General features: G+C 36.2%; 1 protein-coding gene across 5 annotated transcripts in view; it reads right to left on the reverse strand.

The window, feature by feature from the left end:
- UNC79 (unc-79 subunit of NALCN channel complex) overlaps positions 1–27,566 on the reverse strand; it is a 231,192-nt gene that overhangs the window by 154,600 nt on the left and 49,026 nt on the right. For all 5 annotated transcript variants that reach the window (XM_087448020.1, XM_087448023.1, XM_087448021.1 and 2 more), the window contains exons 5-7: positions 18,387–18,479; positions 13,527–13,582; positions 12,726–12,855 (exon numbers count right to left, since the gene is read on the reverse strand). In XM_087448020.1, coding sequence (XP_087304146.1) covers positions 12,726–12,855; positions 13,527–13,582; positions 18,387–18,479 — 279 coding nt within the window. The remainder of the gene's footprint in view (positions 1–12,725; positions 12,856–13,526; positions 13,583–18,386; positions 18,480–27,566) is intronic.

Genomic DNA, 27,566 nt, shown 5'->3' on the forward strand with positions numbered 1-27,566 from the left:
GTAGGAGCAAGAACACTTAACAAAAAAATTAGCAAATTAAGTCTGGCAATATAACACAGCTGACAATGTGGAATTTATCCCAGGAATACAAGGTTGGTTTAACATAGCAAAGCAAATCAATGTAATTTACCATATTAACAGAATAAAGGGAGGAAGTCATATGATCATCTCAGTGGAAGAAAATGCATTTGACCAAAATGGACATTCACTCATGATAAAAACTCTCAGCAAACTAGAAATAGACAGGGACCTCCTCAATCTGATAACAAGCAGCTGTGAAGGGGCCAGCCCAGTGGCACAGCGGTTAAGTTCATGTGCTCCACTTCGGTGGCCCAGGGTTTGCAGGTTCGGATCCTGGGTGCAGACCTATGCACCACTTATCAAGCCATGCTGTGGCGGCATCCCATATAAAGTAGAGGAAGATGGGCATGGATGTTAGCCCAGGGCCAGTCTTCCTCAGCAAAAAGAGGAGGATTGGCAATGGATGTTAGCTCAGAGCTAAGCTTCCTTTCCAAAAAACAAACAAAAAAAAAGCATCTGTGAAAAACTTACAGCTAACATCATATTTAATGGTTAAAGCCTGAATACTTTCCCCTCACAGACTCAGGGAAAAAACAAAAGATATCTACTCTCAGCACTTCTGTTCAACACTGAACTGGAGATATGAGCCAGTGCAATGAGAAAAAAAAAGAAGGAAAGGAAGGAGAGAAGGAGGGAAGGAAGGAAGGAGAGATGGAAGGAAGGAAGGAAGGAAGGAAGGAAGGAAGGAAGGAAGGAAGGAAGGAAGGAAGGAAGATATCAAAACAATTTGAAGAAAGCAATAACTAAAATTTCATTAATGAGAAATTTCCTGAAAAAGATTGAAAAAGGACCTGAATTTGCAGATTGAAAGCACTCTTCATATTATAGGCAAAAATCAATGAAAAGATACTCATATATTGAAATATTTAAGAAAAGTTCTTTTTAATAAATAAATAGGTCTCCAAGAATTAAGAACAACAAAAGGGATTCCTATAACAGACAAAATCACACTGGTCTAAGATTTGTCTTCTATAACTCTAAATGCCAGAAAACAATGAAGCAATATTTACATATTTTTCAGTAAAGCAGAGTTTTCTTTCATGTGTGAAGAAATAGAAAAACATTCTTCAATATGCCTGAGCTCAAAAAAATATACGTCATACATTCCACTGTTGAAAATATTACAGGACAAAAAGTCTGGGTTCCACTTCCCTGGAAATGACAAATTAATTCAAGCCAATTCTCCTACTGAGAACAGTTAGAAAACTGGACAAGATTAAAAGCAAAAACAAACAAACAGAGAAATTTATGGGAGAATAGTGGGACCATGACACAAAAGAAGACGGAATCGTCACAAGGTGAACCTGGCATTTGAGGCCACTCTTCTTCCTTTGCCTGTTTCTCTATCTGCCAGTCCCACAAGATGAGCAATTTCAACAGACTCTTTGAAGTAGGGGAACAAAAATTGGAATTTTGGGACTACCAAGGAATGGGACCTAAAAATCTCCCCAGGCTGTGGGTAGAGGTCCCAAAAGGCCACACCCTAGGAGTAAATGGGAACCAGAAATAAACCAACCCTCATATATACAAACTGTGGTATATTTATGCAATGGAATACTTAATTAGCAATAAAAAAAGAACTACTAATATCCTCAACAACACAGATTAATCTCAGTAACATTATGTTGAGTAAATGAAGTCAGACACAAAAGAATACATACTGTCAGATCTCCATTTATATGAATCCCTAAATTATATGAATACATGAATTATATAGAAACAGGAGTAGTGACTGCCTCAGGGTGGAAGGGGGGACACTGATTGGAAAGAGGTATGCCATTACTTTCTGGAAGGATGGAAACATTCTATTGTCTTTATCTGGGACATGATTAAATGAGCATTATGCACTTCTCAAAATTGATCCAGCCATACCCTTGATGTCTGTGCATCTTACTATATGCAAAATATGCCTTAATAAAGTACTGTTATCGCTAACAAAAGAGAGATAATGACTGACAATTTTCCAAAACTGACAAAAGACATCAAGCCAAGAAGTTCTATGAACCCCCAAAAAAGATAAATATAAATAAAATCATAACTAGACATATCATAGTAAAGCTGCTTAAAAATCAAAAAATAAATAAAACCCACTCTCAACAATGCATAAATAATCCACATAGAGAATCAATAAGGAAACAGCATATTTGAACAACACTATAAACCAAATGGACCTAACAGACATATACAGAACATTCTATCCAACAACAGAAAATACACATTCTTCTCAAGTGCGCATGGAACATTTTCTTTTCTTTTTTTTTTTTGTGAGGAAGATCAGCCCTGAGCTAACATCCATGCCAATCCTCCTCTTTTTGCTGAGGAAGACCAGCCCTGAGCTAACATCTATTGCCAATCCTCCTCCTTTTTTCCCCTTTTTCTCTCCAAAGCCCCAGTAGATAGTTGTATGTCATAGTTGCACATCCTTCTAGTTGCTGTATGTGGGACACAGCCTCAGCACGGCCGGACAAGCAGTGCGTCGGTGCGCTCCTGGGATCTGAACCTGGGCCGCCACTAGTGGAGCACCCGCACTTAACCGCTAAGCCACGGGGATGGCCCCTGCACATGGAACATTTTCTAAGATAGACCATATGTTAAGCCACAAAGCAAGTCTTAGCAAATTCAAGAAGACTGAAATCATACCAAGTATCTTCTCTGACCACAACAGCATGAAACTAGAAATCAATAACAAGAGGAAAACTGGAAAATTAACAAACACATGGAAATTAAACAACACTCTCCTGAACAAACAATGGATCAAAGAAGAAATTCAAGGGAAAATAAAAAAGTTTCTTGAGACAAACAAAAATGGAAACACAACATACCAGAACTTACGGGATGCAGCAAAAGCAGTTCTAAGAGGGAAGTTCATAGCAATAAATGCCTACATTAAGAAGCAAGAAAGATCCCAAATAAACAACCTAAATCTATGCCTTAAGTAACCAGAAAAAGAAGAATAAACCAAGCTCAAAGTTGGCAGAAGAAAGAAATAATAAAGACTAGAGCAGAAATAAATGAAATAGAGAACAGAAAAACAACAGAAAAGATTAAACAAAGATTGGTTCTTTGAAAAAATAAACAAAATTGACAAACCCTTATCCAGACTAACGAAGGAAAAAAGAGAGAGGACTCAAATCAACAAAATTATAAATGAAAAGGAGACATTACAACTGACACCACAGAAATACAAAGGATCATAAGGGTCTACTATGAACAACTATACACCAACAAACTGGACAACTAAGAAGAAATGGAAAAATTCTTAGAAACATACAACTTACCAAGACTGAATCAGAAAGAAACAGAAAATCTGAATAGACTAATTACTAGTAAGGAGATTGAATCAGCAATCAAAAATCTCCCAACAAAGAAAAGCCCAGGACCAGATGGCCTCACTGGTGAATTTTACCAAACATTTAAAGAAGAATTAACACCAATCCTTCTCAAACTCTTCAAAAAATCAAAGAGAGAACACTTCCAAACTCATTTTTTGAGGCCAGCATTATCCTGATACCGAAGCCAGAAAAAGACACTACTAGAAAAAAAAACTACAGGCCAATATCCCTGATGAATATAGATGCAAAAATTCTCAATAAAATACTAGCAAACCAAATTCAGCAGCAGATGAAAAGCAAAAAATTAAAAATAGAAATACCATATGATCCAGCTATCCCACTATTGGGTATTTATCCAAAGAACATGAAATCAACAATTCAAAGAGATTTATGCATCCTTAAATTCATCGCAGCATTATTCACAATAGTCAAGATGTGGAAGCAACCCAAGTGCCCATCAACAGATAAATGGATAAAGAAGATGTGGTATATACATATATACAATGAAATACCACTCAGCCATAAAAAAAGACAAAGTCATCCCATTTGCAACAACATGGATGGACCTTGAGGGTATTATGTTAAGTAAACTAAGTCAGACAGAGAAAGACAAATACTGTATGATTTCATTCATATGTGGAAGATAAACAAACACATAGATAAAGAGAACAGATTAGTGGTTACCAGAGGGGAAGGGTGGATGAAAGGGGTAAAGAGGCACATATGTATGGTGACGCATAAAAACTAGACTATTGGTGGTGAGCACAATGTAGTCTATACAGAAATTGGTATATAAAAATGTACACCTGAAATTACACAATGTTATAAACCATTATGACCTCAATAAAATAATGTTTAAAAAATAAAATAAAATGCTAAAAAAATTATAAATATAACTACCATATGATCCAGCAATTCCACTTCTGGGAATATATCCAAAGGAAATAAAAACACGAACTCAAAAAGATATCTGCTTCCCATGCTCATAGCAGTATTATTTACAATAGCAAGACATGGAAACAACCTAAGTGTCCATCAATGGATAAAGAAGTAGTGGTATATATATAATAGAATATTATTCTGCCATAAAAAATGAGGAAATCCTACCATTTGTGACAAGATGGATGGACCTCAAAGGCATTATGCTAAGTGAAATAAGTCAAACAGAGAAAGACAAATACTGTATGATCTCACTTATTATGTGGAATACAAAAAAAAAAAAAACCTCATAGAAAAAGAGATCAGACATGTGGTTACCAGAGGTAGAGAGTGGGGGAAGGAAGAATTGGAGGAAAGTAGTCAAAAGATACAAATTTCCAGTTATAAGATAAATAAGTACAAGGATATAATAGACAACATGTTGACTATAGTTAACACTGCTGTATAATATATAGAAGTGTTGTTAAGAGAGTAAATCCTAAGAGTTCTTGTGACAAGGATAAAATTCTTCTTTTTTCTTCTTTGTTTTCTTTATATTGTATCTATATGAGATAATGGACATTAGCTGAACCTATCGCAATAATCATTTCACAATATATGTAAATTAAACCATCATGCTGTATGCATTAAACTTATACAGTGACATATGTCAATTATCTCTCAACAAAACTGGAAATAAATATGAAAAAAGAAAATTTCAATCAAATAGAAAAAAATAAAAATCTCAAAAGAAAAAGAAAAAAGGCAGTTTACCTTCAAAAGAGCAACAATAACTGACAGCTGACTTAATAGAAACAATGAAAATGAAAAAAATCATTGAAATATCTTCAAAGTATGGAAAGAAAATGACTGCCAATCTAGAATTCTATACACTCAGAAAAATATCTTTAAGAAATAAAGGCAAAACAATGACATTTTCAGACAAACACTAACTGAAAAGATTTATCCCCAGTACAATGGCACTAAAGGAAATATAAAAGAGGATTATTAAGGAAAAAAATTAAAATTTTAGATGGTGCTTAGAGATATAAAAGGGAAAAAGAGTAAGAAAAAAGAATAATAATATTGACTGCAAGGAACAATAATAATTATGTTTTGTGGAATTATGAAAAATAAAGCATAAAAGCATAGCACAGAAGTCAGGAGGAGGTAAAAGAAATTAAAATCTTCTGTCATTTTACAGGAAAAGGTAAAAGAACTATTTTATACTGGATACTGATAAGTCAAGAATGCATGGTATAATCTCTAGGGTAATGATTAAAAGAATACAGAAGACTAAATAACTCACCAAGACAAAGATGAAATATTTAAATATGCTCAATCAGTGCAAAAGTAGAGAAAAAGGAAACACAGAAAAGGCAGGAAAATTAGAAAGCAAATAGAAAAATGGTGGATTTAAAATCAAATATACCAGTAATTACATTACATATATATATGTATGGACTAAGTGTTCTAATTAAAAGGCAAAGATCATGAAAATTTAGTTTAAAAAACAGAATTATGCACTGCTTACAAGACACACATGAAATATAAGAATATTAAAAAGTTGAAAATAAACGGGTGGAAGAAGTTATACAAATTTATGCAAATTTTATACAAAATTATGCAAACACTCATGAAAGCTGGTATAGCTATATTAGTATAGACAAAGTAGGGGCTAGCCCGGTGGCATAGCAGTTAAGCTCACAGGCTCCAGTTCGGCTACCCAGGGTTCACCAGTTCAGATCCTGGACGCAGACCTACGTACTCCTCTTAAAGCCATGCTGAGGTGGCATCCCACATAGAGCAACAGAAGGATGTACAACCATGACATAAAACTATCTACTGGGGCTTTGGGGAGGGGAAAAAAAAAGGAAAAAAGGAGGAAGATTGGCAACAGATGCTAGCTCAAGGCCAATCTTCCTCAAAAAATAAAAATAAAAAATAAGACAAAGTAGATTTTAATACAAAAAAAAGCATTACTAGAGATAAAGACATGCATCTCATAATGGTAAAAGTTTCAATTCACCAAGAAGATATTGCATTCTAAATTTGTATGCACCTAATAATGCCACCTTCCCAATTTATACAGCAAACATTGACAGAAGTACAAGGAGGAATACACAAATCCACAACCATACTAGGAGATTTTTAACACTCTACTCTTGGTAACTAATAGAAGACACAGACAAAAATGCAATAAGGCTATAGAAGATTCAAACTGCACAATTAACAAATTTTATTTAATTGACATATATAGAACAAACAACTGCCTAAAGAAAGTCTAAAAAGTTTTAAAGGAATGAAATAATACAAAGTATGTTGTCTGACCACAAAGGAATCAAGCTGTAAATCAATATAAAACTTCACGAGGAAAATCCCCATATGTTTAGAAATTAATCATCATCCTTCTAAATGGCCCATGTGTCAAAGAGGAAACCATGAAGGAACTTAGAACTCAGCATAGCACAGGAGGTTTTAGCCACTGCAATAAGGCAAGAGATATAAAAGTATTAAGGATTGAAGAGGAGACATTAAACTGTTACTATTCAACAATAATATAATTGTACACATGGAAAAAAAATGTTTAAACAAAACTACAGATAAATTATTAGAATTTAAAAGTGATTCAGTAAGGTTGCTGGATACAAGATCAATATACAAGAATTAACTGCATGTCTACATACTAGCAACAAAGAGGTAGAAAATATAATTTTAAAAAGATACATCAATGACAATAACATCAAAAAAAATAAATACCTAGGGACACACTACATGAGAGATAGGCAAGACGTCTACACAGAAAACTATAAAACAGCAGTGAGAGAAACTAAAGAAAGCCTAAATAAATGAAGAGAGATACTATGTGCCTGGATTGGAAGATTCAATATTTTAAAGACGTCAGTTCCCAAAATTGATCAACAGATTCAAGGCAATTTCAATCAAAATCCTAGTAGTTTAGGTGAGTGTTTGCATGTGTTTAACTTGACAAACTCTTTAACTTAGCAAATAGCGAGGAATAACCTTGAGGGAGGAAGAAAGGGAGGAGGAGGAGAAAGAACAGGAAGAAGAGAAAGCAGGCGGAGACGAGGAAGAGAGTCACAACTACAACAAGGTGGAAAGACTTGCACTGAAGGATATGAAATTTTCTTATTAAGCTACATTAATTCAGACAGTGTGGTATTGGGAAAAGGAAAAATACACCAACTGAACTAAATAAAGAATCCAGAGACAGAACCATCCTTAAATAGACGCTTGATTTAAGACAAAAATGGTACTACAGAACAGTAAGGAAAGGAAAATATTTTTAATAAATGATGTTGACTCAATTGGCTATCCATAAGAGAAAAAAAAATTGACCCGTACCTCACACCATACAGAAAAATTAATTCCAGATACATCTAAATATAAAAGGTAAAAAACAAATATTCCAGAAGATAACAAAGAATATTGTCATAATTTTGGAGTAGGGATTTTCCTAGATAGGATATTAAAAGCACTTTACATAAAGAAAAAGATAGCTACTCTGATTACATTAGAAATGAGAATTTCAGGGGCCGGCCAGGTCGGGTAGCGGTTAAGTGCGCACACTCCGCTGCAGCAGCCTGGGGTTCAGATCCCGGGCGCGTGCCAACACACTGCTTGTCAAGCCATGCTATGGCAGTGTCCCATATAAAGTAGAGGAAGATGGGCATGGATGTTAGCCCAGGGCCAGTCTTCCTCAGCAAAAAGAGGGAGATTGGCAACAGATGTTAGCTCAGGGCTAATCTTCCTCCCAAAAAAAAAAAAAAAGAAAAAGAAGAAATAAGAATTTGAGTTAATCAAAAGTCATCATTAAGAGAGTTAAAAAATAAGAAAAGATATTTGCAACACAGATAATTGACAAAGATTATATAAAGAGGATATCCAAATAGCCAATAAATATATGAAAAAGTGTTTAACTTCATTAGTAATCAGGGAAATGCAAATTATAATCACAATAAGATATTTCTACACACCCTTGAAAATGACTAAAATTTTGAAAACAAAGTATTGCCCAAAATGTGGAATACAGACAGAAAGAACTCTCATACACTACTAATGGGAGTACAAATTAGTACAACCCTTTTGGAAAACTATTTGCCATTATCCCTTAAAATTGGATATATGCACACCCCTAATCCAGCAATTCTACCCTAGGCATATATCCAACAGAAATGTGTGCACGTGTGCACCAAAAGATATGTAGAAGGATGTTCATAGCCGCATTATTTGTAATACCCAAAAAGTGAAAACAACCCAAATATCCATTAATAGTAAAACGGATACACAAACTGTGGTACATTCATTTGGTAGAATATATATAGCAGTAAAAATGAATGAAGCACAGTTATGCTCAACCCCTGGACAAATCACACACACACACATAAATAAATAATGTATGATTCCATTTATATAAAATTCAAAAATAGGCAAAACTAATTTCTGATGTTGGAAGTTAGGTTAGCGGTTATCTTTAGGATAGAAGGAGGAGGTAATCATGGTTGTAAACATGGTGGGAGGTATTCCACATACACTTATAATTTGTGTGTTTTTCTACATGTGTATAATGCACCAATAAAAAAGGTTTAAAACATTTTTTTAATTATGTGGAGATAAAATCAAGGCAATAAAAAGATAAATAAGAACTCAATAATGGGGAAGCTATAAAAGGACTGGTAGACCTTGTAGTCAACTGTATACAACTCAAGAATCCAACTGTACTAATGTAGGGTTAGATATTTGGTAGCCTAGACCAAAGCTGAACCTTGTAGTGCTATCTTAAATTATTCTCTATCTACTTTTGCAACAGTCTCTGTTTTGGAAATGTATATCTTGTGCCACATCCTTTGTCCCACAGTCCAGATGGAAACTACAAAATAATTGCTGATCTTTGCTAACAAAGGCTAAATTATTTACTAGTTGGGACACTGTAACAAGAAAAGTGCTAAATAATTTCTTTCTCCCCCACAGAAGCAGAGCTTTATAAAACAATGTAATGGCTATTTTCATTGCCAAGAAATGTTGTAATTTTTGCATCTTTAGGACTCACATTTAATAATCAAAATAATTGGAGTAGCTTTTATTGTTGATAAATACTAATAAACCCAAAAGAGGCAAACATTGTAGATTATCAAATCTTCACTTTTAGGTGTGCATTGATGGTATAGCAGTGAGCATAGCTGCCTTCCAAATCCTCACTATTTGATCTTCTTCATATGAGCTGTAAATATTCCTATGTTACTATGCCTAAAAAGCAATAAATAATTTACATACATATATACGTATATTTAAAATTATGGTGAATTACTAATAATTATTAAAGGTGGCTATATGTGTGTTCATAGTGTTATTCTTTAAACTTTTCTGTATTCGAAAAATGTCGTAGTAAAAGGTTGGGGGGAAAATCTTGTATAATTATATACAACATGATGTCTATTTTATTTTAAAATGTGCATCAAAAAAACTGGAGGGAAATATACCAAAATGTTAACAATGGTCACTTCTGGGTAGTATTATTTTTTTCCTTCTTACTTTCATAAAAGCAAATTTTCCTTGTAGAAAAAAAAATTGTTTACTTTTTAAAAAGGAAATAAATCACTTGGAAAACATACAAAAGTTGCCAATCCCTAAGAAAGCATTTCATCTTTGAGCTTCCAAGCCCATAAAACTCTGTCTCCATATAATTTTTAACATTAAGAATATTTAGGGTTGTAGTGCCACCTAAATACTGATGATACCTTTCAGTGCATCTTTCATTGAGGCAGGCATTGCAGAGAATTTCTAATGCCCCAGCTGAAGTTTAATTAAAGAACAGAAGTGATGTCACCCCGTTAGAACAGAAAAATTTGGGTTTTCAATGGAGATGACCTAGGTTCAAATTCCAGCTGTGCTCTCTTATTATTTGTGTGAATTTAGGGATGTTACTTAAACTCTGTGTCCCACTCCTCATGGGTAACAATGAAATAAGAATCCTACCTCTCAAGATTTTTGTGAGGATTAATTGAGAAAATGTCTGTAAAACCCAAAATGGTGCTTGGTCCATAAATTGTGTTCAATTAGAAGAAGGCTAAAATACCAAATGAGATAATAAGCAGCTAGAACAATGTCTGACAAGCAGCCAGTGTTGGATAAACAGTAATACATAGAGCAGAATGATTAATTTTTTTCCATATCTCCTGTTTCCTGCATAGAATGCCATGGTCCCCTAGAAGAGGAGTTCCAAGAAAGCTGCTTCCCCAGGGCCCTAGACAGTGCCTGGCAAGTAGCAGGCACATACTGACACACTGTTGAAAGAATGGAAGTGTGCAGAGGTATGATTACAAGAACAGGCAGAAGAATAAATGCCCATAGACAGAGGCATCTTATTCACATAGGCCAAGAGAAGATGAGAGAGTCGCTCTGATCTTAGTATGCAGAGGCGGAGCTATTCTGGGGAGACAGGTTTGGCTGGCCCTTCTGATACAGTATGGTCACAGGGTAAATGGAAGAGGCTGTCAGTTTGCCGGTCTTCTGGGATGTTCCGGACAGGCAAATCTCATCATGTGGCTTCTCCATTTAAAACCTGTCTGTGGTTTCCCTTTGCCGTTAGGATAAAACTCAAATCCTTCACAGGCCCTGTCAGGCTTTCTGCTTACCTCCTCTGGCTCCTCTCCTCCTGCCACTCTGCTGTCTGGCTGCATACGACTTTTTCCAGTTCCTAAATACAATCATGCTGTCTTTGGCCTCCAAGTCTGAAACCCATGCAGTTCCTTCTGCCTCAGACTCACATTTTATCCACTCATGAGTCACTCACTTTTGACGTCTAGCATGTGCACATCTCTCCAGTATTAGCTTACACGTCACTCACTCGAGAACCTTCCTTGACAACTTAACCCTCCCCAAACTTGCCCACCATCAGGGTGAGGTGAGAGGTCCCTCCTGTGTGTTCCCACTGCTCTCTGTATTTGCTCTACCTTAGCACCTATTGCACTGTAGGGAGATTTCCTAGCCTTTCCCCACAACTGGAATGTACGTGCCAAGATATTAGCAATTCTAGTCTGTTTTTTTCATCACTTTACCGCCAGTGCCTAGAATAATGCCTGGCTAATAGCAGACACCCCATAAATATTTGTTGAATAAATGAATGAATTTCCATACCTAGATTGCATTAAGCTCCATGAGGTCTGGTTTTGTGTTGGTTCTTGTACCATGAACAAAAAATTCAGTGCCTGGCACATAACAGTTACTCTTTGAATATTTATCAAATAAATAAATTTCATTTGATACTGGTTACCCATTCACACATCATGTAAATGCTTATTTCAGGGATCTATTGAGAAGGGGTTGATGTCAAATGTTTCAGTTATTTCACTTTTTATTTTAATGACGCTTCCAACTTTTTTCCTGCTTTTACATTCAAATTATCCACTTAGCAACACTTAAGCATTCTTTACTTTCAGTGACATAAATCACCAGTGATACCAATTTTCATTTTTTAAAAATTTACTTATTATCTACCCTCATTGTTTTAATTAATATTATTGTTACTACTAAGGCCAATATTATTTGTTCTGAGTTTAGAATAAGCCCACTAAGGATCATCAAAGCCCAAAAAACAGTCATTAATCTCTCTAACACTTGGCTTTAATCAGGAACATAAATCACACACCTGAATTAAGTTAAATCCCCTTTGGATGACCTCAAATCACCTTTGGAAAGATGAGCGATGCCAAGTAAGTAGATTCTCAAAACATCACTATACAATCTCACAACAACTTGAATAAAAGCTAACTTTGCCAAAATATCCACGTCTCCCATTTTCAGAAAAAGATGTATACAATTACAAGTAAGTGGGGGTAGAGGGTGGTCAGGGGCATCAGAAACTCCATTAGCCATAGGTTGCTTCTTTGATTTTATAGTATATAAACATAAACAACAACATAGGACCTGGGGCTTGTTTGTTTTTTGGTAAATATATGTCTTTACATTTAAATTCATTGTTCACTTCTCTGTCATTAGTTACACCAGTATTCATCAATTGTTGACTCTCCCTGTCCAACTAGGCTATCGGGGGTTTTGCTAAATGGTGAGCAAATCTGCAGCATCACTCACGGCTCACACCTTTGTAGTTACTAATGTTAGCAGTAGTTAAGACCAAAGGCCAGGTGTACAGCAAATAAGACTGAGACTTAGGCAATTTGCTATGGTGTCATAAGTGCTTTTGAAATTAATTCTAATTAATTTATTTTATACCACCTAGTTTCAGAAAGGATTATGGCAATGTCTAAAGGCAAGTAAATATAATCCAGCAAGATAAAAAATATATAAGTAGGTGAGGCAAATATGTCATAGGAGAAATAAAAATGGGGCATCACAGGGCTACTCTCTTCTTACCTGTGTACTGCAAGCCCCTGTATTCGCTTATTGCCCCAGGAGGTTTTAAATTGGGCCAGTAATGGAACAGCATTTGCACAGCTGGAGGTTTCACTTGTGAAGGCCCATAGGCTATCACATACAAAAGATCCTAAAGGAAATAGGAAGCATATTTTGACTTATCACATAAAAATAAAGATAGCTCATCCAATATTACCTAAGCAGTGAACATTCTAATGGAGGGGTTAAGGTGGTTAATTTCTCTGGAATCTCATCATCCAGGTGTGCTTCTCAGATTAGATCATATGAAAACATTATTTTTTATTATCGGTCCATTATTTATTGGTCCTGTAAATAAACTCTTCAGGTAGAGTTCAAAAGTACACTATCTTTTAACAAATTCTCCTCTACTCAGAATAATGTCAAAGAAAGATTTTAGAATAGCATTAGCCAGTTTGCCAAACACTGCATTTTAAAAAATATTTTCCTAAAACACATTTCTTAACAATTCACACCTCCTATATGAAAGAAGACAGGTTCTCAAGCAACTTTTCAAATTAAATAAAATTGTCATGTAATCTAGTATTTGCTAAATTCCAGAAATAAGAGATATCCAATTACTTTTTCTGTCAAGCCACTGTGTTCTTCAAGTATCATTTCTGCTCTGAAGGATAAAAATTAATCAGTAAGGAAATAATTCTAGGTTCTGCCACACCAAAATAATAAGACATCGATAAATTTGACCTAAACAATGGTTTTAATATGCAAACAATTTTTACTATAAAGTTTGTGACTATGAGTTAAATTTGGTCCAAAACTTACTTTCCAGACTTCTTGTTTATATTTCATGAGGCATTCCAATAATTGACAATGATATACTGTAAAGAAGAAAATGTAATTTGAACATGAAATGTAAATACCAGATTAAAAAATCCTTTGATATATAATAAACTATATTAGCATGATTTTTCACTCTAACCATTAAATTAGAAATTACTTATTTCCATATATTCATACTTTTCAAAAATCATATAAGCCTTTGAATTTATCAAGCTTTTTTCCAAGATCTTTCATCTTATTAACAAAGCAAATATTTTTAAAAATCCCTAGTAATCATGCTTCCATAACATAAACTTATATCAATGTAATCAAGAACTACATAGGATAAAAAATAGCCTAATAGGATCATAATAAAAGCTCACATTTATTGAACATTCATTATGTGCCAGTATTGTGCTAAGAGCCTTATACATATTATCTCATAACCACCATGTTAAGTTAGGAAACTGAGGTTTAGTTCTCTATCTTGCCAAAGGTGGGACAGAGAGCAAATGACAGACCTAGAATGGGAGTCTTGTATCATTTCATCACCACTTCCATCTCGTTGAAGAATTCTTAAAAGCTACACAACAGCAACCTTCTTTGATTTGCCTATGTTGACTTGGAGAAGAAAGACATTTTCACCCCAGTTAGATACCTGTTTTATACCTTCCCTACTCTATCTTCCAACACCATCATGGCCCTGAAGGAGGTCTCACTTCAGTCACCAGTGACCTCCATGTCATTCAATTCAATGGACACTTTTCAGTCTGCCTCTGACTTGACCTTCAGCAGCATTCAGTACTGCTGAGTACTGTCTCCTTTTTAAAACACTCTCTTCCCTTGACTTCACGACTAACCCTCTCCTATTACCTGTGGCAGACACTGTTATTGCTACCCAACTGCTATCAGCAACCCTTTCTTCCTTGTCCATCTCCAGTACACCGGCTACAGAGCAAGATACTTTCTCAGACCTCCTTGCAGCTAGGGATGGCCATGTGGCTCAGTTCTGGCCAGTAAGACCTAAGAGAGAATCTGCTGGGGAGCTTCTGGGACACTTTTTCTCTCTGATAAAAGGAAAGAGGCACACCAGGAGACCTTTCGCTAATTACTCTGACTGATCCTATTACCTGTTTGTGGATGTGACTGTGTAAGAATATAATAACCTCCACCGTGGCAGCCATCTTGCAAACATGAGGGGAAGACCAAGAGAAACAAAAGAATGCCATCTTAGCCCCCTGATACTGTGCAGTTATCTCCAAGACTTCCTTCTAAGTAAACAACAAACATTCTTATAGTTTAAAGCCTGTTAGTCAGCCAAACACAGCCTGACAGATACAACCTCTCTTGTCTCCTTGGCAAGCTCATCCTTTTCCACTAGGCCATTATCCATTAGAGTTCCTGAAGGCCTGATCATAAACCCACTCCACTTTTCATTCTGTGCTGTCTCCTAAGCAATCTCACACTCATATACAATTTCAGTTACCACGTATATGCAACTCAGTCAAGGTCATTGGACACTTACGTATAGGTTCAAAGTTCATTACCTCTAGCCCAGAGCTCTGTTCTGAGCTCCAGACTCACAATACAACTTCCTAATTACTATTGCCTCTTTTTTCCCTTTTTTAAGGAAGCTGATTTATTTGCATTTTTGTGTTTTGGACATAAAGAATTATTGCTGAGGTTATGTGTGGGTTTTTTCCAGTTTTATTGAGATACAGTTGACATATAACATTGTATTAGTCCAAGGTGTACCATCTCCTCTTAAATGTCTCAAAGACATCTTGAACACAATATGTCCAAAACAGATCTCATGAGATTTCCTCAGAAGCCTGATCTTCTTCTTCCAGTGTCTCCTTTCTCAGTGAATGAAACCACCATGCAGCCAGTTATGTAAGCCAAAAACCCACCATATCCAATATGTCACCAAGTCCTATCCATTTACTTTCTAAATAGCTCTCGGATGTATCCACTTTTCTCAATCTCAATTGCCCATGCCTTTTACCTGCCTAGACAAATGCAATGGCCTCTTCATGGGTCAATCTATATCCTCTCTGGTGCCTTTTTAATCCAGTCTCAACTGCAGTCAGGGTGACATATACATGACTACTCAAAGTCCCTCACCACCTTCCCATTTGACTTGGGATAAACACAGGACTCCCAAACAGAGCCCGCAACACCCTGCGTGTTCTGGCCCACAGAAGTCTACAGTCTCACCTCACACGAGGCAGCTCCTGCTCTAAGCTCCAGCTACACAGATCTTTCAGTCTCACCTGCTTACCAGGCTCCCTTCTGACACAGGAGATTCTTCTGCCTGAATCCTCCACCCCTGGGAGGCCTTGTTAATGCTACTCGTCCTTCAGTTCTCAGACCAAAGGTTACTTCCCCAGAGAAGCCCTCCCTGACCTCCTCAATAAAAGAAAAGTCCTCTTTCACAGGGTCTCGTAGCACAACGTACATCTTTCAAAGCACTTGTCACAGTTGAAATTTTACATTTGCTTTGATAATTATTTGATTCATGTCTTCTCCCCCCCACCATACGGTAAGTTTCATGAGGCAAGGGCAGGGGTCAGTTCTGTTTTGCTAACCACGGTGTCCCCAGTGCCTGACACATAGTAGATATTCAGTGACTATTTACTGAATATATAAATGGCCCTCTGGAATTGGAATTTTGTTCTTAAGCCATCAGTGAGTCCTCAAGTGCAGATGTTCCAGGCTACGTTCTCTTACACAGTGTCTGCTATTCTCCATGGGTCTGCTACATGAACCTGTTGCAGAGTAGTCCACTGACTGCCCCCTGAACAGACCTGGAGAGTCCTTTGTTTAAACTGCTTCCCCTCCCAGAATGCCCCACTTACCCTATCAATCAAAACATTATCCATATTTTAAGACCCATACTTTGCTCAAGTGGCACAAAGTCTTTCCTGATTATTTCAATCCATGGAGATCTCTTCCTCTGACAAATTAACACTGTCTATAGTATTTATTTTTCACATATTACTTTACATTGTAAATTAATGATCTATGTGAATATGCCTAATCTTCCCAATTAGACATAAGCTCCATAGCCAGCACCATATCTTACATTTCTGGGCAGTTGTCACAATGCCTAGCACAGAGCCATGTACATAGGAATTACAAAGTTGAACAAGGTCTGTGCTCTATCCTTGATACACAATCGGCTACAAGGAATAAGCTGCCACTTGCTGTCTCCCTCAATAAAAATTCAAGTGATACAATGATGCCCTGCCACTTGGTTTCAGAGTGCCCCCTGTTGGATGTCCTCACTTCTCAACAGTTTCCCACAACAGAAGAGTAGTTTTGGGTCCCAAATACAATTCTTAGTATAGAATAGCTGGCTATAAACATTCCCCCATGAATATATGAAGATACAGATTTGGAAATAACAGAAATAACTCTATCTGATCCCAGTGGTTTCCCAGTGAAACATTCAACTCCAAGAAGAAAATGGCAGACTGAGCAATCTGCATTGCTATTTATTGAGCGGTTACAATGTGCCTGTCACTATGCTAAGTAAGCACTTTACATACACTTAACTCATTAAATCCTCACAACAACACTTTAAGGCACTGCAGGAAGAATTATTCCCATTTTATAGATGAGACAACTTAGTCTTAGGGAGGTTAAAAAACTTGCTCCAGGTTCGCTAACTGGTAATTTTTGGGTGAGCTCAGATGTGAACCCACATATACATCTAACCTCAAATCATGTGATCTTACCTACCCTGCTTTACTGTCTCCCAACTTAGACATTAGGACCAAAGTCTCCTGTTGAGACTTTAGCTCACCAGATTTCAAATAAAGGGTCTTTTTCAGAATATAATACATAATAAATATAAATGACATTTTGAGAGTCCTTTAAGCCAGACAGAGTGAGATATGAGATACAACTTCCAAAAAACATACATTTTAATTAAACTCATATAATAATCATAAGGGATTTCATATTTAAAGGATGACACTCCAAACTAAGAAGCATTAAGATTTTAAAACAAAAAAAATTTCTTCCCCATCTTGAGTCAAAAACTCAATTATTATTTATTATGTAATTAAGTAGAAGGTTGAAAACAGTGCCACCAAATTTGTTCACTTTCCAAATAAACGTTAACAAAAATAACTGAGTTTCTATCTTAGCACCTGACTCCAACGGTCAGCCCCTTTTTAGGTCAGTTTCCCAAAGTTTGTCTGCAGTTATACCAATGAATGAAAATCACACAGAGTAAATCATATGAAACCTGTCCAACCACATCACTAGTAATGGAAGAAATACAAATCAAAACAACGAGATATTATTTTTCATCTGTCCAACTCTATACAAATTTTATGATAATACTCAATGACAGGTCACAGTGTACTTTCATATGTAATTAATGAAACTATTGGATTTTTTTTTAAAGTCCTTTAACCCATTAATCCCTCTTTTATGAATTTATTCTAAGGAAATAATCAGAAATGTAGTAAAAGATCTATGTTCAAAGATATTTGTGTGGCAGCAGTAGCAAATTCACAAAATATTATCAGTGGTTATCTCTAGTTGTTAGAATTGCAGGTGATTTTTATGTTTCTACTTTAACTATTCGTATATACTTACAGTCAATCAATTTCCAGTCAATGTTCTAAAACTGTGTCTTCAAACATTCTAAAAATATCACTAGCCAGCAATACTACTGCTCATAGCAACAGGCAAGGGAAATTTATCTCAACTCAAGTCTGTTTTCTAACACATCTCCAGTTGTCCATCCACCAAGAGAAGTTCTTCTCATGTAAGAATTTCTAGCCTGCTTGTTTGATGTCTTGTTTAATTATTGGTTTTTAAATTAGTCTTACCCAAATTTCCACATACCTGGGTTGGATGTGTACTGCATTGCAATCATTAGCATGGATGATGCAGAGAGATTAACATGGGCAGGAACGCCTTCTCTCCTTGAGGAACCCACTGAAACCAAAATTTTTTTGATTAGACACAATCTATATATACACTTGCTACTTTGCATAGAGCATGAGAGCTGAGAAGAAACTTTTTTTAAAAAGTCCCAACCAAATCAGTGAAAGTTTTGCACGAATAAAACCACAAAATTTGTCCTAGCATACAAATGCTACAGTTATCATCAATAGCAAACATTCAGTGAGGATCTACAAGAAGCAGAAACACTGCCAGAATGTGATGTAATGGCTTTATCAGAGCTGTGCTTAGATGTGATCTCTGTTCCCAAGACATTTAAATCTAGGTGGAAAAGAAAGAAAAAACAGAATCCTCCAAGTATCCAAATATATATAAAGGCATGTTGAAGGTTATCCCAATAAGAAAGTAAAAATAAAAAGTTTTGAACCCAACTTGAATGTATTAACTTTTAGAGATGCAGATGAAATAATAGTCTACTTATATAGGCAACTTATTAATTTAGTTACATATACAAATTTTAAATCACATATTATAAAAAATAGTATATTAATTTAAAAATTTTCAGCTCTCACATATCATTAAACAATTTTATTCAAACCTTCACATGTAACTTCATCATCATCATCTTCATCACCATGAGAATGTTTTTGTTTTCCAGAGCTTACCATCTTCATATCCACTTGAGTTGTTTGAAATAAAGCAATTTTTGAATCTGTGAATAACATGTTGCTGAACGTTTTATCCCGTGCCGCAAGTATTCAATCACAAAGCAAGTTGGTTTCTTCGAAGTTTATTTTATAGCGGTATAATTGCGGTCTCCGTGTGATAACCACTTACATACTGCTTTTAAGACAACTTTAAGTGGCTTGTTTATAATGACATCCAACACTATATTAAATTTCTTTCTCTCTCTTTTTGAATAGAGTGTATCAGGTAACCCCAATAAACATTCAAAACTAACACTGATGAAGGTCATTCAGAGTAATATGTTGTCTCCAAAGAGTACCTTATTATTCTGAACACAGTAATTGAGAGAGAGGCCACAATAGGAGGAACTTTATAAGGACTCAAATATGAAATGAATTCCTCTTCTCAGGGATAATTGCAAAAGTGGGAGAAACTTCTCCTTAGAGTTGGGCTTGTGTGGCAAATTGTCAAGAAATCATGAACAGAACAGTACACAGTGAGCAACACCCTCGAAAAGTCAACTCTCAAATTCCTACACATAATGGAGAAGACCATCTACATGGCAACAACAAAAAAAGCAAATAACCCTAAAATCTGCTTTATTTTATTTTATTTCATATTAAAGTGCAATACGTGGGAATAATATCTCACCTCCATCCAAAAAGAATAAGGCAACTTATAATAAAGCACATGTATAAAAGAACCATTAAAACAGTAATAAGGGGCCGGCCCCGTGGCTTAGCAGTTAAGGGCGCACACTCTGCTACTGGTGGCCCGGGTTCGGATCCCGGGCATGCACCGACACATCACTTGTCAGGCCATGCTGAGGCGGCGTCCCACATACAGCAACTAGCAGGATGTACAACTACAACATGCAACTATCTGCTGGGACCTTGGGGAAAAAAAGGAGGATTGGCAATAGATGTTAGCTCAGAGCCGGTCTTCCTCAGCAAAAAGAAAAGGATTGGCAATAGATGTTAGCTCAGAGCCGGTCTTCCTCAGCAAAAAGAGGAGGATTAGCATGGATGTTAGCTCAGGGCTCATCTTCCTCACAAAAAAAAAAAAAAAAACAGTAATAAAAGATTTGTCATATAATAAAGTAGACAAATAAAGACAAAATTTAACATGATTCTATTTTTTTTTAACATAAAGGACTTTGAGCACCACAGCGGATGGTGGCCTTTACAATAGCTTTACAGAAATAAGCAAACTAACAAATAAAACAGATCCATAATTAAGTTGCATTTACTGAGTTTGCTTTCATTAATCACTTGCAGCTGGGCTGCTGCCAACCCACCAAGCAGATGATGTTCAGGTAGATAAATTAGTTTGGCTGTACAACAAAAATAAGTATTAATAATTATACAGAGATGTAAAGATCAGTTCATTGCTCTTAGATGGTAAAGTTGATTAATCAAATATGATTAATCAAGGAAAAAGAAGTTGGAGCCGAATCCTGAAGAACGAGATGCAGTTGCTCTCAGACTTGAGCCAGGCAGCTTGTGCACACTCAGCTTTCGTGGGCCCACGTCTAGAAAGTCTAACTCAGTCAGTGTGGAAGCAGGAAAGCTACAGGTTTAACGAACACATCAAGTGATTCTGATGCAAGCAGGCGTTGGACCTCTGAGAAGTACTGCTACAGGGACAAGAAACAAGAACGGAAACACTCAGCAAGATGTCTAGGTGTGGAAGAAATAATTGCATGCCCCTTGTGCCCTGTGTTTAAGGAAAAAAAAAAAAAGGAAAGTCTAGTCTCTGACATACTCAAGGAAAAATAATTTTATATATATTCCCTTTGGGACAAGTGTTTTCACCTTTGTTTAAATTCATCTCAAACTTTTTAATAATAAGCATTCTTAAAAAAATGAAAACTACTATTAACGGAGGCTGAGAATCACTGCGCCTGGAGGCCTTTTAAAATGGGAGAGATGCCCAAACGTCTCGAATGATTTAGGTGAAGTCTTTTTGGAGAACAGCCCAAATGGCTCAGTGACCTTTGGATGTCCCTTCTACCCCTACGAATCCATGCTCTCCATCAAGTATGGTCGGCCACAAAGCCAAAAGCATTCCCCTGGCTCAAGCCCTAGGAAATTGGCTGCAATACTTATATAAACAGAGGGTGCCTTGCAATTTCTTAGCCTTCTAACAGAATGAATAAAATCACTGCAATCCTAATTTAATAAACATGCACAGGCACACATCATTTATTGAATCTTGTTAAAAAGGCATGATGTAAACACATGTGCAGCTTGTCCCCATGAGGGTGTATAAAGCCAAAGCTACATACAATGGAAGGAAAAAGAAAATTAATCAAAATAAGAAAATTTTACATTTAATATTGTGCTCAGGAAACACAATTAAACATTTTAAGACCTGCTCCCTGATCCTCCCAGCACCACCAGAATAACCATTACCACCATCCCCTCCCTCTATGAACAATAACAATTCCTTAATCTGTTCCTGCATTTTATAGTTCCTAATGTACCATCATGTACAGCTCTTATATGATTCTCATAAAAAAAAATAAGTATAAGGGAAAAGCCACTTTATAAAAGAGAGAAATCAAATTATTTGCATGAGAGCACCAACTCAATTATTAGGACTACAGCATAAGTCACTTGACTTCATAGCTAATACTCTAGTCACTTATTCATTCAAAGGAGTATTTTTTCAATACCTCCTATGAACCAGGCATTGTTCTAGGCCCTAGAGACACTCCTTATGGAACTTAAATGCTAGAGCTGTGCTATCCAATATGGTAGCCACTAGCTACACGTGGCTATTTAAATTCAATTAAAATTCAGTTAAATTGAAAATACAGTTTCTCAGTCTCAGTAGATACATTTCAAGTGCTCAGTTGCTACATGTGACTAGTGGCCACTGTACTGAATAGCATAGTCCAATTTTACAGAACATTTGCATCATCACAGAAAGTTCCATGAATAGCGCTGTTCTAGAGGAATGGGCAAACAAATACCTGTAAAGAAATATAAAGCAAGGCAAGAGAATCAAAAATGGAGGAAGGGCCTGTTTTAGCTAAGGGGTAAGGAAGGGCATCTCAAAGATGTGACACTTGAGTTGAAATCTACCTAAAGAGAGTGAGGAAGCAAATAATGTGACCATTTTCAAGAAGGGCTTAAGACAGAGGAAAAAGCCTGAAGCAAAAGCAAAAGTTTGGTGCCTTTATGAAACTGAAGAAAGACCAATGCAGACAGTGCAGAGTGAACACAGGAGAGGCAGTGACGAAGTAGTAAGGTGGACAGGGGCCACAGAAGGACACTGAGTTTGATTTATAAGAGTGATAGGAAGCTACTAGATGGTTTTGATGAGGGAAGGGAGGTGATGCGATTCACATGTCTGGAGGACAGCTCTGGCTTTTTGGTGGAGAACAACTGTGGGAGGGCTAAATACAGAGCAGAGAGACCAGTTCGGAAGCGGTTGGACTGGTCCACATGAGAGATAGTGGTAAGAAGTGGTCTGAATTGGAAAACATTTAAATAAACCCCACTCGCCTTATACTTTTTTAGGGGATAAAGGTAAGGGAGTTGTCTGGGGAGAAGAAACACATTCTGGTTCCAGTTCTGCATACAACAGAACCATTTCCTGTGTTTTGCCAGAGTGCACTGCCTGAATTAACAAGTGGTCTCTGTGTAAGCAGAGGTTAATTATCTTCCATGAGATAGGGTTTGAGCATAAGATACCTATGCCTTCGGAAAGGCATATCAGTTCAACATAGTGGGAAGACTAAGACACCATGACCCTGGTCTATGCAGCATTAAAAGATTTGCAGACTGGTAGATTAGTGAAAATCATAGAGACAGGACTGCCCATCAACATCACAGAGGGCTGCTGTTATAAAAATGTTATAAAAATTACTGTTATTATACTACAAAGTCTAGGGGAAAAAAATCCCAAGCCCCAGAAGATGACCCCTTATCTCAAGCAATATTTAAGATTATAAAATTTCAGGGCACGTGAATTTGAGCAGAATATTGGAATGAGCTGCAACGGGATTTGATATGTCTGTCATTCGAGTATAGGTTTGGTCTGTTATACACTTGTATAACATTATACAATATTCAAAGGCCATTCCTATATGTTATCTCATGGTCTTCACAACAAACATGGGATGTAGACAGAGGAGGCTATGATTATTCATAATTTCACAGCTAAGGAAACTAAAGTTTGATGAGGTCAAGAGATTTGCCAGTAGTCAAAGGACTATAATTCAGCTCTTCTGGATTCCTATTCCAAAACATTTCCCCCAACTCAACAATATAGCTCTTAAAGCAGAGTAAGACCTACCTTATAAAAATAATTATTAGCTAATAAAACAGATTATATATATAGAAGATTATTTAAATACCATCAATATCTTGTGTTGGTTTTTGACTGTCTTTTTTTCTATATATTTATTAGTTTTCAGAAGGTCATAGAAACATAACATGTATCCTCTGTAGTAGTTGTGGGAGATCAAGATTTGGCCACCCTGAAATATATCTCTTCACCTTGATTGTTTTCTCTGAGGGACATTTGACCTCCCCCACTAACTGCCTAAAGAATTTGACATGGTGGCTCCTTCCTGGAACAGATCTTCTAGCATGATGGCTGTAATGATAATGTAAAATAGATGTTACAATGGGAGGGGCACCAAGCCCCTTTTATCAAAAAACTCTATCTCTCCCTGATCACATTATCTATAGATGACCCTGAAAAGAACTGTCTTCTTGCCCTCTGAAGTCCCAGACCACTACCCACCCCCAATACCTCCCTCGCTGTTAGCTACAATACTTAAGCAAGCAGCTTAGACAGAGAGATGAGTTGCTCATTTCTGAGTTTCTCCCATGTATACATGTTATTAAACTTGGTATTATTTTCTCCTGCTAACCTGTCTTGTTGATTATTTGGCCAGCCATAAGAACCTTAAGGGAAGGGGTAGAGGGGGATTCTCCCTCACTCCCCACATAGTAGAACAAAAGTGATCCAGGGCCAATGGTCTGGAACCAGATATTCAATTAAGTCACACAATTGCTTTTAAGTCAATGCAAAGATCTGAATAAACTTTTATTTTTCCTGAGGATAAGTGATTTTTTGAGGAAATTTAAGTTGGAAAAGAAACTAGATGGACTGCACAGTTCAGGCTACCAAGATATACTAGAAGGGTCTCTCACTGATATAACTATTCAGCTCTATTATTATCTTTGAAATAACATAGCTAGCCTACATCAATTAATGTTCATTTGGGATCAGATTTTTCTCTTCTCTGCCAAAGTATCATCTTCCCAACATCCATATTTCAATTTAGTCCACAAATCACAGATCCTTTATTGGAAAAAGAGAGGTTTCCATGGTGAAATGCAAATGACTTTTTCAATTCTTAGTAACTCCTTTAATTTTTCTTTTATAAACAAAGACTAGTGCACACACATAGAATAAAAAGAAGCATATCTTATTTATGGAAGGAGTTAAAAGAAAATGTTAAATAAAGGAAAATTTTTATAAATAAAGGAAATTTTTATAATAAATTGCAGTTTGCTCTGCAGCACCTGAAAAGGAGTTATTTAAAATAAAAATGCAGTACTTGGTTTATTGACAAAAATGACTGATATACATGCAGGGCTCTTAAACTGAAAGAGCCGCAATACCCCATTAGATCCACTTCAGAGCTCACAACTTCATGTTCTAGGTCCTTAATGATATAACCATTTAACACCTGAAATACTGCCCATGTTTTACATTTGACCTTGCAAACACCATACTAAACAGATAAATGCCTTTTTGTATTAAAGACTTAATCAAGTACTCAGAAAATGCAACATCCTTCATCCTAACATTTCAGTCCTGAAATAAAAATATTCTGGAAGAAGTTAAACGCTCCTCTCTTGTTTGGGTCAGAATTTCTAGATGCTGAAATGACTTCCAAAAATAGAAACAACGTGGATACAAGCAACAGACAGCAGTTCTCACATCAATTCACTATAACATAATTAATCTGGAACTCGATCCCCTCCATCTTTGGGTCTGTGTCAGATAATATCTATCCTGTGACGGAACAGGTACAAAAGAAACACCTGAATCATTTAACAGAATTTGGCTTTAAATTTGGCTTTGGCATTGCAATTTATTTTCAAAGATTTAAAGATGATAAAGATTGGCTACTACTGAACCACACGAATGGTGGTGAGAAACAAAAGTCAGAACTAAGAGACTAAAACCAGAGCAACAAAATAAAGGAACCAGATCAATGATTGGTTAGAGGAAGATATGTGCTTCTTACATAAAATAAAATTGATGTTATTTAACCTAGAATTATTAAGCTAGAAATAAGCTTAGAGACAGAACATTTTTTCCAAATCTCTCCTTTACAGCTGGAAAAAAATGGAATCCCAGAGACATAAGCAACTTGTCATACCTTTAAATGAACATCAAGTTATTCTACCAATAAGCAATAAGGTTTACACAGATTTTGTAAACTCATCTTTGTTCTCCTCAGTTGCCAAGGGTCACACATTTAAATAAGTAAGGATTCCAATGTGACTGCAAGGCATGTTTTGGGGTCTGTGTTTCTAATCTAATAGAAATTAATAGTCAAGAGTGAAGAAACAAATTGCTAGCTGTCACAACGCTTGATCAGTCCTAAGTATAACCTCAGAGGCCTGATATAGTCAATGCCTCTCCCCAAATTATTAACTTATTCCTAAGAAGTAGGGATACAGTAAATTAGATTAATTATTAGAAAGACGTCACCTCACCTGCTATTGTTAAAAAAAAAAAACAAAAATAAGAATTCCTATGCCTAACTTTAAGAGTTAACATACTTAACCAAAAATATGACTATACAATTCTAAGACCATATCCATAAACAAGAACTTGTGAGGAAGTTAACACAGAACAAAAAATGGGAATGATCAAATACTCTATTACTTGAACAGTATAATCAGTCTGCTAATTTTTTTTAATCACTATATAATTTAGGCAGAAATCAGACTCTTTTCTTAGACATGAAAATTACAATTCCATAGCTAAAGTTAAACTTGATTATAAAATAAGTAAATGTGGCTCAAAGGTACATATGTTTACCAATTGTTATTACAGAGCAACAACTTTAATAAGGTCATAAGTACATAACATTAAAATGGTGAAAAATGATCACTAGGAATTGAATGTGACCAATAAAGGTATTTTTACAAAACAAGAATTGAGAAAAGGAGAGAAGTAAACCAACACGTATTCAACACAAGGCATTGTGCTAGCGCCTTACCAATGTTCCAGGTTAATCATCTCAATTATCACAGCAACCCCATGAAGCAGCTATTGTTATTATTCTCATTTTACAGGTAAGAAACAGAAAGGTTAGGTAACTTGCCCAAGGTCACACAGTTACTTGGTAGCAGAGCTGTGATTTGAATCTAGATCTGTTTGACTCCTAAACCCATAACCTTTTCTGATCATCCATTGAAACATTGATTAATTCATAATCCATTTCTTTAAAAAATACTTTAGAAGGATTTTGATCAAAAAACCACAACCCAGGGGCCGGCCCCGTGGGGTAGAAGTTAAGAGCGCGCGCTCCGCTGCTGGCAGCCCGGGTTCAGATCCCAGGCGTGCACTGATGCACCGCATGTCAGGCCATGCTGTGGTGGTGTCCCATATAAAAAGTGGAGGAAGATGGGCACAGACGTTAGCCCAGGGCCAGTCTTCCTCAGCAAAAAGAGGAGGATTGGCATGGATGTTAGCTCAGGGCTGATCTTCCTCACAAAAAAAAAAAAAAAAAACACAACCCAACTTTTTTTTCTCTTTGCTCCCATATTTGGAAAGCCTGCAGAATTAAATCTATAAAGTGAAATAGAATTCAAATCAGTTCCCTGTTTATAACAGTACCTTGCATGTAAGTCGCAAGCCTTAGCTTTTTTCAAAGTGTTTTCATAAGTTTTGACTCACTTTATCATCACGACACCCCTATGAGGGAAAGCTGATGCTATCACCATTCTGGAGATGAGCTTTCAACTATGAGTTGCCCAACGTCACACAGCAGATTACAGACGGAGCTGAGACTAGAATCTACATATCCCACCTCTCTCTATTGCTCTTCCCATCACATCTGAAACAACACTCTCTCTACCTTTTTTTCCTAAAGTGTCAAAAAATACCATACTTTACATGCAGGAAATACAGACTGTGCCTTCACATGTTCTTTCTTCCTGTTCTGTAAGATCAAATTATGCGAATAAAACAATTCTAAGGTATAATTGTCTTTGATTTCTTTGATTTTCACCATAATATTCACACTGAAATGACTGAATTTAAATCATAGCCCATGTATATAACAAGTGATTCCATTATAATCTTGAAAATCTACAGCCTAAAACAGCGCAAAAGCAATTTCAATTTGTACAATACATAAAAATAATCTAGTATTAGGTAAGATTGAAC

Source organism: Ceratotherium simum, chromosome 24 (genome assembly GCF_057802395.1).
Source record: "Ceratotherium simum simum isolate JZ-2026a chromosome 24, ASM5780239v1, whole genome shotgun sequence".
NCBI lineage: Eukaryota > Metazoa > Chordata > Mammalia > Perissodactyla > Rhinocerotidae > Ceratotherium > Ceratotherium simum.